Source organism: Camelus bactrianus, chromosome 17 (assembly GCF_048773025.1).
Source record: "Camelus bactrianus isolate YW-2024 breed Bactrian camel chromosome 17, ASM4877302v1, whole genome shotgun sequence".
NCBI lineage: Eukaryota > Metazoa > Chordata > Mammalia > Artiodactyla > Camelidae > Camelus > Camelus bactrianus.
In genome coordinates, this window is record NC_133555.1 from 18,485,246 (window position 1) to 18,499,617 (window position 14,372).

General features: G+C 41.0%; 1 protein-coding gene across 7 annotated transcripts in view; it reads left to right on the forward strand.

Annotated features, from left to right (window-relative positions):
• FRMD4B (FERM domain containing 4B) overlaps positions 1 to 14,372 on the forward strand; it is a 284,925-nt gene that overhangs the window by 214,524 nt on the left and 56,029 nt on the right. For all 7 annotated transcript variants that reach the window (XM_074344489.1, XM_074344486.1, XM_074344485.1 and 4 more), the window contains 2 exons: positions 5,082 to 5,138; positions 6,112 to 6,134. In XM_074344489.1, coding sequence (XP_074200590.1) covers positions 5,082 to 5,138; positions 6,112 to 6,134 — 80 coding nt within the window. The remainder of the gene's footprint in view (positions 1 to 5,081; positions 5,139 to 6,111; positions 6,135 to 14,372) is intronic.

The following is a 14,372-nucleotide window of genomic DNA, read 5'->3' on the forward strand; positions in this document are numbered from 1 at the left end:
CCCAGTGCCATCCCCAGAGAGAGCACGCTTTCTTCCCTTAGTTCTAATTTGGAAAACCCCTGGGAAGATCTTTGGACCATCTCCCATCACTTGCCCACAGAAGGACGATTGTATTTCCATTAGATGCAGCAAGGAAAGAAGCAATTCTCCCGAAGAATGGGATATTCTGCTCAGAAAAGGGGGGCAGGGTACAAGGCAGTCAAGACAAACAGATATGCAACACTCCAGGAAAATACGTTAATTTTTAACAAACTTTTAAAAAATTGAAGTATAGTTGGTTTATAGTGCTTCAGGTATACAGCAACGTGGTTCAGTTACACACACATATATTCTTTTGCAGATTCTTTTCCATCATAGGTTATTACAAGGTATTGAATATAGTTCCCTGTGCTACACAGTAGGTCCTTGTTGGTTATCTGTTTCATATATAGTAGCGTGTATGTGTTAACCCCAAATTCCCAATTTATTCTTTAACAAACTTTTTATTTTGAAATAATTTCAGACTTACGGAAGAGTTGCAAGAATAGGACACACACACAAAAAATGCCAGTATGTCTATCAAACCAAATTCACCAGTCGTTGACATATTGACACATTTGTACTCCTGGTGCTTTTTCTCTCTCTCTCTTCCCCCCTCCCTTGAAATTTTTTTCTGAACCATTTGAGAATAAGTTACACTGTTTACTCCTAAATATTTCATGGTATATTTCTTGGGATCAAGGACATCTCTTATGTAACCATGTTAACAATGATCACATTCAGAACATTTAACATTGAATCTATCCCATTGCCTGCCATGCAATTCAATTGTACTAATGACGCCTTTATAACAACTTTATTTCTTGAGCCAGGATAACACACTGCATTTAGTTGTTATGATTCTTTAGTCTCCTTGGCTTTCAAACAGTTCCTCAGCCTTCCTTTGGCATTCACCACATTGACATTTGCGAGGAGGATGGGCCAGATGTTTGTCTGAAGCTTCCTCATGATTAGATCGAGTGATGTAATTTTACAGGAATACTGCCCAGCGGTGTGCTGGAGCTGGTTAGTACCAGCTGTGAGAGCCAATTCTCACATCTCTTCCCGACTCCTTGTTCTGGGATGTCATATTCGTAGCTTGAAGTCAGCCATGGTGGGAATATTCATACCACGGAAATCAGCAAATGCTGCAAACCGGGGCTCGTACCCCCTCCCCCGCTTCTGGTGGTGAAACATTTACATTTACCAGCACAGCGCTGTGTACAGGTGAGGTTGTATCCTTCTCAATATATATCATCCGGAGACACGTGACGGTGCTCTTCCCCGTCACTGGTGGTACCTCATTCCTTCGTTAAAATGGTTATCTGTCAGGTTTCACTGTTGAAGAGTTACCGTTTTCCCCGTTGTAATTAATTGTCCCCTCTGGAGATAGCCTCTGTGATTATGTAAATATTTGGTCTTGTTTCTCACCTATCTTCCAGCAGTTTTTATTTATTGAAGATGATTACCTAAATCAATTAGTACTATGATTGTTGCAGATGGTGATTTTTTTCTCTTTCATATCTTCTACATTTATTTGTTGATGTTTTACAAGTTATTATTATTATTATTTTTGGTAGACTTAACCCTAAAGTGGATGTTTGGTAATAGACTTAGAAACACACTGAGGTTTCTCAACATTTTGTCAAGTGGTTCTCAATACTAAGTATTTGTGACTGAGCTATTAATTTCCATTGCTATAGTGCGGAATAATTTCCATGGAGTACCATCTCGATACAGAAAATGCAGAATGGGTCTTCAGAAAATGGTTTTCCCGTTTTACTGGAGTGTGTATGTTTGATGGGGACATACTGTTCCACCAACAGTGGAGGTGGCATTTGGAGTCACTTTCCTGGTCTTAACTTGATCGCAGTTTTTACCAAAAGCACACCTTTGGAAGATTCATGGTGAGATTTGCACTGGAGTCCTAGCGAGTTAAGTGGTGCGTGGTGAGTGAGAAGGGTCCAGAGTCAGCCTCTGCTGTGGGACTGGGTAGTGTGCTTCGTGTTCCCAATCCTCAGTGCCATCATCTGTACAATCATAGGAGTCATGGTTTCACTAAGTGCCCTTTCAAGTTCTAAAACTTTTACTCTGTTCTCCTACTTGGGAATCAAAACCTAGAGTTTACCTCATTAGCATGACATTTTGGTCAACTGGACCAACAGCCAGGGACAGAAATAAGATGTCCTGTGTGGAGCCTGAACCCACTGTCCTGGGATTGAACCCATAATCCACTTTCGTTAGCTGGGAGGGTGTAGCGCCAGAACCTGACATTGTTTCATGTTACCTCTGTGCATCTGGCCACATCATCTGACTCACTTCTCCACTTCTCTGTTTATCCTTGACAGTTATGGAAACCCACTGAAGGATCCTGTTGCCTCTGCCTTTGAGGTGATCCCTTTCTCGAGTGTTAGTTTGCCTGGTACCTATAAGGTTACCTCTGTTGCCATGGTTGTAAGTCAAAGAAATGTTCTATCCTTGAGCAGACCGCCGTTTCTAAAGGACTTTTACCCTTCAGGCATGAAATTCTGGAGTCCTGTACAAGTCTTAATTAAATTTTACCCTACGAAATCACTGAGAACCAGGCAAAATAGTATTTTTCTTGGTTGATCCATTGTTCGGTGAACTCCACACACCCAAGTTAAGTAACCTGAACAATCAGTGTTAAAACTTAAAATATGTTGCCTTGGGTTTCCAGAACAGTGGTTAACTGAAAGGTGAGGTGGGGGCTGAGATGTATCAAGGAATGTGGGGCTCTGCCAACGTGCATTTCACTCTCTTCCTGGAACGAGATTTTCAAAGGCCCTTCCCCTCCACCCCATCATCACCTTCTTCCATCAGAACTGTGTTGGGGCCACTTGTGTAGGTGAAAAAGTCCACAAGTGAGTTTCATATCTGCCTTGCCATTCCTCTGGAGCTGCCCGAGCTGGGTACCTTTTCAGGCTTTGGCTCCTCACTTCAGCATATTTAATATTTAATAACCCTTCTAAGGTAGAGAATTATCTGGCAGCTTCCTTAAGAGTATCTGTTCGAGGTCTTGTTATCTGCTGAACTTCCATTGACGAAATTGAAAAGTTGGTATCTAAAATATTGTTTGAATGGCTCAGCTAAGGTTCTGAGGAGGCAAAGGGGTCACGGGGTGTCAGGCAAGTTGGCAATCATTTTCAACATATTTTATTCATCTGGAGTTTCTCTTTAATATTTGAACTAACCCTCTTTTTCTCTTCTCCCCGATTTTAAGACAAATTTGACTGTAACTTTGAATTCAGGTCTCATTTCAAAGCTCAAAGATGTTTTTGAGTTCCATCTCTGAGCCCCCTCCCACTGTGTGAGTTTTGGGGTTTTCTGTTTTTGGGGTTTTTCTCTTTGCTTTGAAGGTAAGGAGTTTAACCTTGCTAAAATTTAATCTTGATCATCACCAACCTCACCTGTTGGATTAACTTCTTCATCATCTTTCACCAGATTAGGAAACTGCTGTCTCTTGCCTGAAAGACAGAGGGCAATTGATTTCTGCAATCAACCTGGCTTCTCTTTGATTTTGTAATCTGTTTCTAGAGATTATAGGCGAGCTTTGAATTCCAAGGCTCTCGGCCTGTCAGCTTTTGAAGCAAAAAACTTTGAAGCAGATCCACTGCCTCAGGTTTCAGAAGGGAGACTTAGGTATTAGAGGATGAAATTAATTTGTTTTCATTTTGTAATAGAAGGGAAACACAGATAATTATCACTGCTGATACTATAATGTCCCAGGTTTGGAGTTTATTTTATTTTATGGCTTCTAAAAGAATTATTGTTTTAAGGGTTTTTTTTGTTTGTTTGTTTGTTTGTTTGTTTGAGAAGCCCAATCAAATCACTTGGAAACTAGAGAGACATCCACAAACCTTCCAGAAATTCTCGCTGAGCTAACTCCTTCTATAAGCCTAAGTGTGTGTTTACTTCAAAACTATTTAATTATTCACCACTGATGCACTTGGTATAACTTGAAAACTCTCCAGCCCAGATGCAACAGGTAGAAAGAAGAAAAAAACCAGTGCAGAGTCGTTTCCAGACCTATGAGTTCCATGTTCTTAAGCACCGTATGCTTTCAACTACTAATTATGCAAGATTTACCCAAGGCGGGGGTTAGATGCAATTGTTTTAACATGTTTTAATGCTTACAAACGAGCATCTCACCAAAAAAAAAAATTCTTTTTAATAAAGACCCAGCTATACACTCAATGTTGTTATTTGTCACATAAGGCAGTAATAGTATTTACACATATCATCACATTTAACAAAATAAATGAAGGTGCACGTGAGTGTCCTTAAAGAGGCAGTACTCCCACACACTTATCTCTACTAGGCAACTGAAGAAGTTTTGTTATTAGTCACAACCTAAAACTCCTACTTTTCTTTGGGATGTTAAAGGATAAAAAATAAAATAACCGAAAAATGATAAGTTAAAGCTCATCAAACTTCAAAATAAAGCAACAGAATTTTGGTCTCTTAAGCATTTGCTGTAACTGATTCTTAAGGCTTTACATTTTCTCTGTAACAGTACAAATATTCATTCAATAATGTGTCATTGAGGCAAAAGCAGGTTTACATTTTTTATAATATTTGAATTGTGTGTGTACCAAAATCACTGTGCTATGACACAGAGAAAAAAATGTTCAAATAATAATTCAAAGGAAAACACTGAACAAACTAATCTAAGAAAATCAAAGCTTAAAAATGAACTTGTAGAGATAAAAATCATTCCCTTAGAAGCTGTCTGAATTTTCAATTTCAAAGTCATCAGTGCCCCTTCCAGAATACTGCTTTCGAAACAAATTCCCACAGCTAATTAAAGCACACACGTGCGCGCGCACACACACACACACACACACACACACACACACGCTGTGGCTTTCCCTTAACCCTGGCTGTGTCTCTCCACGCCCCCCTCCCTTTCCTCTGCAATGGTATGATCTGCATTTGCTCGTAAAGTGGAGGTGCCAAGCCGTGACAGCTTCCCCAACTCCACAGCCGTTTGCTACGACCTAGGGCAGCCTGTGTTCAGTGATGCTTTCTATTTCCACCGACAGGGGCAAATCGAAGTAGACAGCGAAACTGTCTTCAGGTTAGCAGCGCTTGTTCTGCAGGTAAGACTTGACCCGCTGCCTCTTACCCTCTCCCTTTGTTTGTTGGTTGTGATGAACTGCCTGCAACTCTTAAAACTTTTGCACGGGCCAGTGGCTGACGGCTTTTTTTTTTTTTTTTAATTGAAGTATAGTCGGTGTAGAATGCTATGTTAGTTTCCTACTCAGCCATAAACAAGAATAAAATAATGCCAGTTGCAGCGACATGGGTGGACCTGGAGATTGTCAGACTAAGTGAAGTAAGCCAGAAAGAAAATAAATATACCATATCATGGCTTTTTAAAGCTGCCTGGTCGTTTGTCAGTGTAAAATGTGAGCCACTCTTTTCTGTTTTAGTCTAGTTTGCATGAACGGGAGTGTGATATTGTATGTCTCAGAGGAAAATGAAATTGAGGCTTCTCCAACGGAGAAGAGTTCAGACTGTACTCCTGGCCAAAAGCTCCGGGATGCTTGCATTTGGGAAGCGGCAGTTGTTACAACAGCTGTAATTTGCATTTAAGTTTAGTAACTTTTGTATAGTTTTCTTGAGGTTGAGTTAAAGAGCCCTTTAATTCTTAAAGGCACAAGTAGCTGAAAAACCAGCGTGTGCCATGCTGGTTTAAAAAAAAAAATGGCATGTGCTGATTACCTGTGTCATGGTTTAAACAGTCTGTGTCCAGACTAAAAACTGTGCTGATCTGATGGACAAGACGTTATCATGGGATCTTCCAAACATAAAAGGAGAAATCATCAAACATGCTTCCTCCCCCCACCCCAGATTTGTCTCTTCTGTTAAAAACAAGAAATAGTTCATGGGTACTAGCGATTTCTTAAATGCCACATTCTTCTCCATGATCTTAGGGAAAGTGTTCCGTGTGAAAAAAATTTCAAAACAAAACGCAGGCATTTTAAGAGGAGGAAATGATCAAGAGTAAAATTCCTTTACCTTCATTAACTTTACTGCAAATTGATCATCTGTCTTTGTTCTTTATTTCAGGAAGCCAAAGGGGATTACACCAGGTAATGGTTCCTTTTCTGATATTACTGTGCAAAATAACCCTAGCTGAATCTCTTAATGCTATTTTAAATAACAATGGATGCAGAATCAAAAGAAACTAGATCCCAAAGCAAGAGACTGAGGTCTCTTTCCTCTTCAAATAGAGACCTATTCTTTTTGTGAATGAATCCGGGAATGAAGCTTTCTTAGGATTTTCCAAGCCAGAGTGACAGCAAATCGTACTGAGAAGCCCCCCAAAGTTCTATTTTCTGTCATCTGTTAGCAAGATGAAGAAATCTATAAAAAGCTTTAGTAGCCTGTGCTGATTTTTTTTGCACTTATAATAATCCTGTGTTTGCAGAGTTATACCACAATCACAAAAAGATTAAATCCATCAGCTGCTTCGTTAAGGGATTAATAGGGGCTTTCTTTTTGCAGCTGCCCTGAAGGGGCCTCACCCTTCATACACTTGACCTAGCAGTTGTATTGTTGCCACCTAGACATCTAACTGCCTAACTGGCCAAATCATCAGAGAATGTTTATATTTGAATTCACCCTCTATCTGCTCCATTCTGTTCTTTTCATGCAATAGTTGCAGTTGGAATAGTAGAAAGGGTTAAGGGTGGAGGCAAGACCTCCAATTAGAAACAGCTCACGGGCCAAGGACCCATTGAAAGCCTCGCCTCCTCTGTGTTAATGTTCCACTCCGGGTAAACTTTACCTGTAGATTATTTACAGATCAGCTAGTACACATCGCTCCTCACCGCCCCCCCCCACCGTGCAGTCTTTGCATAATGTGCTCCTTAATGGACTGATAACCAAACAATACTTTACTAGCTTGAAAACTTTCAGTCACCGAGTCATGCACGCTTTGCTTCAGAAACTCTAGCCACTTTCCACGCCTGCACACAGTTTGGTAGAATGACGGAGGCGTCCACTTAACACATCATGATCCACCCACCACATTCTCCTGTTAGCTCTGTATGGTGCTATATTATTTTTTTTAATTTCTTAGGTTAGGAAGTAGGCTTTGAAGGAGTCAGAAAAACCAGTGAACACCAAACTTTTTAATTAAAAAGGAACTATCAGGGCATAAAAAAGAGGATAAATGAGTCTAGCTCATTAACATCAAGAACGGCTGTGTTCTCCACTGTTGTCTTTCCTGGAGGAGCCGTATTTCCTCAGATCAGATATGTGAGGAATGCGGTCCTCGCGCAGGGGGTGAGTCTGAAGTTGATTTATGAGGAAGGACTTCAGGACCGAAGCTCACACTCTGCCGTCTGTGGACTGCTAAACCTTCCTCCCCCACCTCCTCCCCGACTTCCTCCTGGTCAAGCATGTGATGGACAGACACTCTTGGAGCATCATTTCCTCATCAGGAAAATGGCACCTACTGCCTAGGTCTGTTGTCAGAGTAATTGTGTAGAAACATTGCTCAGAGTAGTGTCTGGTGTGTAGCAAGCTCTCTATGCATGTTGGCTGTTATTATTCACTGTTACAGTGTCATTAGTACCCTTATCCTTGTCATCATCCTGTCCCGTCTCTTGGCAACCTCCAAAGAGACTTTTGGGACTTGGGTGAGTCTGAAGAAGCTGTAATAACATGTCAGGGGAAAGAAGACGCAAGAAAAGTTAATTCTATAAACTTTCCTCAGGGAGGAACGCTTGCCTGTGGCAGAAGAAGGCTTAAAAGGGACAGTCCTTGGGTAATCCAGACCTGTTAGCCCTAAGCTTTCAAGGTTGATGAGTTAGTCTGGCCAAGCCCCAACCAGTCCTTAACTTCAGTTTGCTCCTGGCGGTTTCCTCAGTGATTATTAGAAAACTGTCTATTTTGAAACTGTCTAAACCACGCTGAGCAGTAGAAAGAACTTGCGACTGGGAATCAAGATACTAGCAGTGTGACGATGAATGAGCCATCTGTCTTTTCTCAGCCTTGCTTTCCTCATCTGTAAATTGGGACTAATGAAAATGTGACTTGGCAGGGTAGTTTTGAGGCTATGAGTGATGTTCAAGGACTTTGTAGATGACAGTTTGTTTTATGAGCCTTAGTTATTGCTGATGAGGGCGAAAGAAAGAACAGGAAATGCGAACTTTTGTCATTGGATACGAAGCAGAATTTTGGTTCATTGCCACCGCTCGTTCCCTCTCTGATCTACCTCCTCCCCTGGATGGAAAGGATATATTTTTTTCTCCAAAGTTTTGTTATGAAACTAATTTAAGAAAATCAAGCAAAATACAACGTGGCAATGTTGCCTAGTGTTTGGGGCAAAGACGCTCACTCAGACAGCCTCGCTCAAACCCCAGGCCTGCAGCTTATTACCTGTGTGACCTTGAACATGTTATTTAAACTCACCAAGCCTCAGTTTCCTCATCTGTAAAATGGGATGTATATTACTAGTATACACCCCCATAGAACTGTTACGGGGACTAAATGAATTAATGTTTACAAAGTGCCTAGAACAGTTCCTGTAGTTGCCACTTTCATATTCCATGAAATTGATGGACATGATCTGCCTCTCCCCTTTTGTCTTAAAAATGAATTGTTTCCCTTGGCCAATATAAACAATGCTGTGATGACCATCTTTGTGTAGCTGGGGCTGGGGTTATCTGTGATTATTTTCTTAAGTGATATGTCTCAGCTGGAGAACAAGCAAAGGGAGATTCCTCAAAGGAGGTAAAGTCCAAAGTGCTGGAATGGAATTTATGCATTCTTGATACCACTAAATGAAAATTATACAAAGTTTACAGCTTCATCCAATAACATTTACTGAAGGCCTAAAATGGGTCAGTGCCAGTCTAGGCACCAGGGCTTGCCTTTCCAGAGAATCTGGCTTTCTGTCAAGGGCTCCCACGGTGGCAGTTCTGAATTCCACTTTTCTGTTGGTCTGCATGGTGGTTGCTGCTCTTGGCTTTTAGAACTTCACTGAGTTTACTCCCTGAGGTTTAAACGTGGACCAAAAAAAGATTCCCAGATGCTACCCTCCTAGACTAGGGCAATGTGGCTTTTTTAATTAAAACAGTGATTGAAACACCTAATTCTTAAAGCTGCTCTGGTCCTCCCACTCCTTGTGAATGTCTCCTTCTTTCTCAAATTTCAAATTTCCAAAGCTGAACCCAGCAGCATCCCAGCCCCCTGACTAACTCCTCCTCCTCTGTCTCCCCTTGAATAACCACAGTCTCTCTTAAATCATCTCGCAGGATTTTCCCTCTTCCCTCCCATCCCTTTTCTCCATCTGTCAGACAGCTCCCTTCTTTCCTTCTCGTTATCAGAACCCTGACTTTCTCAGCCCTTATGCTTCTCTGCTCAGCCTCTAAAATACGTCTGTATGTATTGTTTGTTTGACTGCTTTCTACAGCATTACTTTGGTCTGTGCCTGATTTCATTTAATTCCCACCACAGTGGTTATCATCGCCACTTAGCAAATTAATAGATGGAAAATTTAGGCCCAAAGAGATGGTATCACATAGCCGGTGAGTCCTCAGATCTGTTCTGATTCCATCATTCACCACCACCTGCACGTAACCCCTTGTTATCTTCCTAGGACATAAATGTGGTCATTGGTGTTGACTTCCACACATCTCTTACAATTTCTCATCTTCCAAGACCCTAAGCTGGCATTCAAGGCCCCACTTAATCTGTTTCATACATTTTAACCTCCCATACTCTACTGTTCATACTCCTTAATATCTGTTCCTGCTTCTCTTCTCTTTTCTCCACATACCCTGTACTACTTTGCCTTCATGGCTTTGCTCAAACTCTTCTTCCTAGAATGCCTTTAAAAACAGCTATCCTCCCCTTCTTATTGTGCTTCCTGCCTCGTTTCCTTAAGAGTATTTTAAGTTAACCTTATCATAACCAGTAGGAAACCTTGCTCTCTGAAAGTTAATTAAAATAGTGGCGTGGGGAGTTCCATTTTCTTTAAATAGTTGACAGTCTGAATGTCCAAGTCAGCCCTTAAGCTGCAAAGATAACAAACCACTCGGGTAACAACGCAGACAAACAGAGAATTCCTGAAAGCTGACACGGCAAGGGGGGTGCAAGGTTCTTATCACTGAGCCAGTCACAAATGAGTTTGTAAAAGCAAAGCATTTTCTTTTCTTTTCTTTCTTGTTTTTGTTTTTTTGAAGATCCTGAAAGGTGGAAGTTACCAAGAACTATGTGACTAGGGCACTTTGGCTTCTAAGGAAAAGTGAGTGACTAAAATTTACAATTCAGGGCTGGGTCAGAATGAGAGTAGATTATCACCCAGCTTCAAATGGGAGGGAATACTTCACAATTTACAGCTGCGCTACAAAAGGCAGCTGTTTCCCATGGGAAAGGAACTTCTCTGGATGCCTTGAGAGCAGTTAATGAAGGGAGGGGGAAAAAAAAACCCAAAGGCTTTAAAGAACCTCTTCCACGACTTCTTACACCTCTAGAGCACTTAAAGCTCTACAAGATCATCCCCTTAAATCAGTTACAATAATAAAAATAGCAGCTCCCCTGGGCTAGGTGCTGGGCTGAGACTGTCCTCACTCACATCAAGGGGGAGGCCATAGTGAAGATAAAAGCTTTGGAATTAAACTGCTTGGGTTCAAATCCAGGCCCAGGCACTTCCTGTATAACTGAGGGTAACTAATCTCTCTGGAGCTCAGCTTCTTTTTCTCTTATTACGTGGTGTTGTTATGCTTAATATGTTTACCCTTTCCTCCGATCCTGTGACAGTAGGCACTATGAATATCCCCATTTTACAGAGAGAGAAACTGAGCTTTGGAGAGAGTAAGCCGTTTACTGTCGCGGTCACATGGCTTGGACGGTGGCAGACTTAGGACCCAATGCCTAGTGCTCTTGACCGCTGTCAGGAGTCCCCTTTTTTCATATTCTGACACAAGCTTGTAAGAATCATCATCTTCCTTGCTGGCAGAACAAAGAAGGCTGACTCGACAGGAGTTTAATGTTTCTGTCTAATTTCAGGCTGGGGCCTTTAATGAATCAGCAAAACGCTTTTGTGAAAAGCCTGATGAGAAGGGACTTTTCTCGCTCCTGGTGTGATGACTCTATTTTAAGGCTGGGCTTAAAGATACAGACAGGTGGTTTTGTGAATCAGTTCAGTGCGTTCATAGTTCATTTATTTTTAATGATTTGTCAATACTTCTAAGTGCCAGGCTGTTTTACATGCTTTACAAACATGAACTCATTCATGTCTTCTCCACGCATGAGGTTGGTGGAATATCATTCCCATGTTCTGAGTGTGCGATTAAGCAGCTTTGCGTAGATTTTATTTCTGTTGCCATGTTCTGGTTTAACATTTCCCCATGGCTTGGTCAGATGTTAAGCGTTGTTATGTTGAATAAACAAACAAGATCACAACTAATCGGGAACCATGGAGAAATAAGTGTAAGAAGTATGTGGTTAAAAGTTAAACAAGGTTCAAGTTTTTTTTTCAATTTATTTCCGAACTGCCCACGTGCATGGAGAATCTCCCAGAAGAAGACACATAGCAGTGTTTCCCACACTTACTTTTCCCTGATGGGGGAGCCTCTTGCCAGACCGGTGTTCTATGGACTTGACTTTGTGAAGCGTGGGTTTATTTATTTGCTGAAAGCTCAGTATTAAAATGCCTTTCAAAGATAAGCAGTTCTGGCAAGCGTTTTCTTTGTACTCCCTGCCAGATTCTTGCTCCCTGTGATTTTCATTCCAGTAAATCTTAGAAAGGGTAAACATTCATCAAGTTCTGAACTTGCTTTTTCTGAAGAGCCCTGAATTTGGAAAGTATCATCCATCCCGTACAGTGGACGCCTTTTCATCTGCTCTATGCACAGAATGTCAGGTCTGCCTGATGTTATGTTATGCATATGAACCTTCATTTCAACAGCTTAGTTCATAACTAAGGGATGATGCATTCATCACAGTTCAGGTGGACAAGACCGGACCTACAGTCCCTGGGTCTCCTCGACAATCTCAGATTTACCATTTTGACTTACCCTTGTGTAAGGGGTCCTCCATGGTTCCTTGCTGTCCTTGGGAGAAGGCAGTGAGGACAGCAGGCAGTGGACTCTACCATGTTAAGTGGTGTTATCGGTGGAGTGGCTCTGAGTCTAATATTAGTCACTTGAGGAGATAGCTTACGAGTGAGAAGGCAGGAAATGAGCCCTCGGTCAGCTGTGCCCTTGGCATATCTTGCCTTTTTCTCATTTCTCAACCTTACTCATTCTTGAAGATTTAATGCCTAGCACCTACAGCGTGCAGGGAGCCGGACCAGGCCAGGGACGGAGGCAGACTGCGTGTCCGGTCTTCCTTTTATTACTGAGCTGCGGCCATCCTCCATCCTTTGTAGGAGACACTGGGGAAAGGCACAAACTCTGGATTCGAACAGGCAGGCAGGAGGTTGAGCGAGTCAGGCCCTCCTCATCTGCTAATGCTGTGACCTTAAGCCAGTTTCAAGCCATCGGAATCTCAGGTCCCCTTTCTTTAAGAGGTTTGTTGTGAGAATGGAATGAGACGGAGCACCTTGCAGGGGGCCTCGTACAGAGTGGAGACTTAACACTTGGGAGTTTGCTTCCTCTGGGCCCCGCCTAGGATGGTGAGATGCGTTTTGTTGTTGTTGTTGTTGTTGTTGTTTTACCACTTAGCCACTTTGAAGTGTACAGTTCAGTGGTATTAAGCACATTCGCATTGTTATGCAACCATCACCACATCAATCTCCAAGATTTTTCATCTTGCAAAACTGAAACTCTGTGTGCATTAAACAGTAACACCTCCCCTTTCCGCCCCCCTGCCTCTAAATCAGCCATCAGTCTCCTTTTTGTCTCTATGAATTTTGCCTATTCTGGGTGTCTTATATAAGTGAAACCATACAATATTTGTCTTTTTGTGACTGGCTTCTCTCACTTAGCATAAAGTCCTCAAGGTTCATCCACACTGCCGTGTGTCAGAATTTCCTGTAGTTTAAGGCTAATATTCCATAATCTGTAAATACCACTTTTGTTAATCCACTCATCCATGGGTGGGCATTTGGAGTACTTCCACTTTTTGGCTCTTATGAATAATGCTGATATGGAGACAAACAGGAAAATATCTCTCTGAGACCCCGATTTCAATTCTTTTTGAAAGAGAGATGCATTTTTAAGAAAAATCCTTGGCTTTCAGATACTTAGTTATTTATTCATACTTAATTATTCTACCATTCATTAGGGTGGGGTTGGGGTGAAGGCATCGGAACGTAGGATGGTTATCGGATCCTTGATCTAAATCATCAGGTTTTACTTTCAAAATTAGTGCTTAAGGAGCCCAGTACTTACATTAAAAATATTGTTGTAGGTGAATATTTATTGACACAGAAAAAATGATTGCAATATAGGAAGTAGAAAAAAAGCATATGCATTATCCATTTTTACTTAAAAAAATCATGTACACCAATATATTCAAACACATGATCCATGTATAAAAACTGCTCCTTAAGTTATAACATAGTGCAGTGGCCTCTAAATATTTTTGTTCATACAGCCCCATTCATTCTCAATATATGAATACTTTATATTTATTTATTTCTACAGTTATATACATGTAGAATTCTATTAACATCATGTACATTATAAAATATTCACAAGAGTAATGCATCAACGGAATGAGATAGAGTACATGTTCAAAGAACGGATAAAAATGCGTATCATTGGAAGTTCTATTTTCTTTCTGCACACCTACAGACCTCCACTCCTGCAGAGCGGATTCCACAGTTAGGCAAAGCTGAGTTTAATTCCAGATCCCACTTCTCACTGGTGAACACTCTCAGCTACGTCACTGAGCATATCTAAACCTCAGTTTCCTAATCTGTAAATAGGAATGATTACATTTCTTTTAAAAAAATTTTTATTGAGGTGTGATTGATAGGTAACATTATACTGGTTTCAAATGTACAACATAATGATTCAATATTTGTATATATTCAAAATGAGTGCCACAGCAAGTCTAGTTAAATTCCATCTCCATACATAGATACAATTTTTTTTCTTGGATAAGGACATTTCAAGTACACTCTCTTAGCAACTTTCAGATATGCAACACAGTATTATAGGGCATTGCCCACTGCTTGGCTTATGGTAGGGGCAGAAAAATTAAGCTGGTACTATTGTTGTCATGACTAACAGTTGTCTTAAGATGATGGGGATTGGAAAGTTTGCAGTTATTCTTCTTTGCATGTCAGTATATTTTCACTTACTGATAATTTGTCAGAATTTTTTAAATTGCTATTTTGTATTTTAAAAGAAGTGCTTAGCACAGTG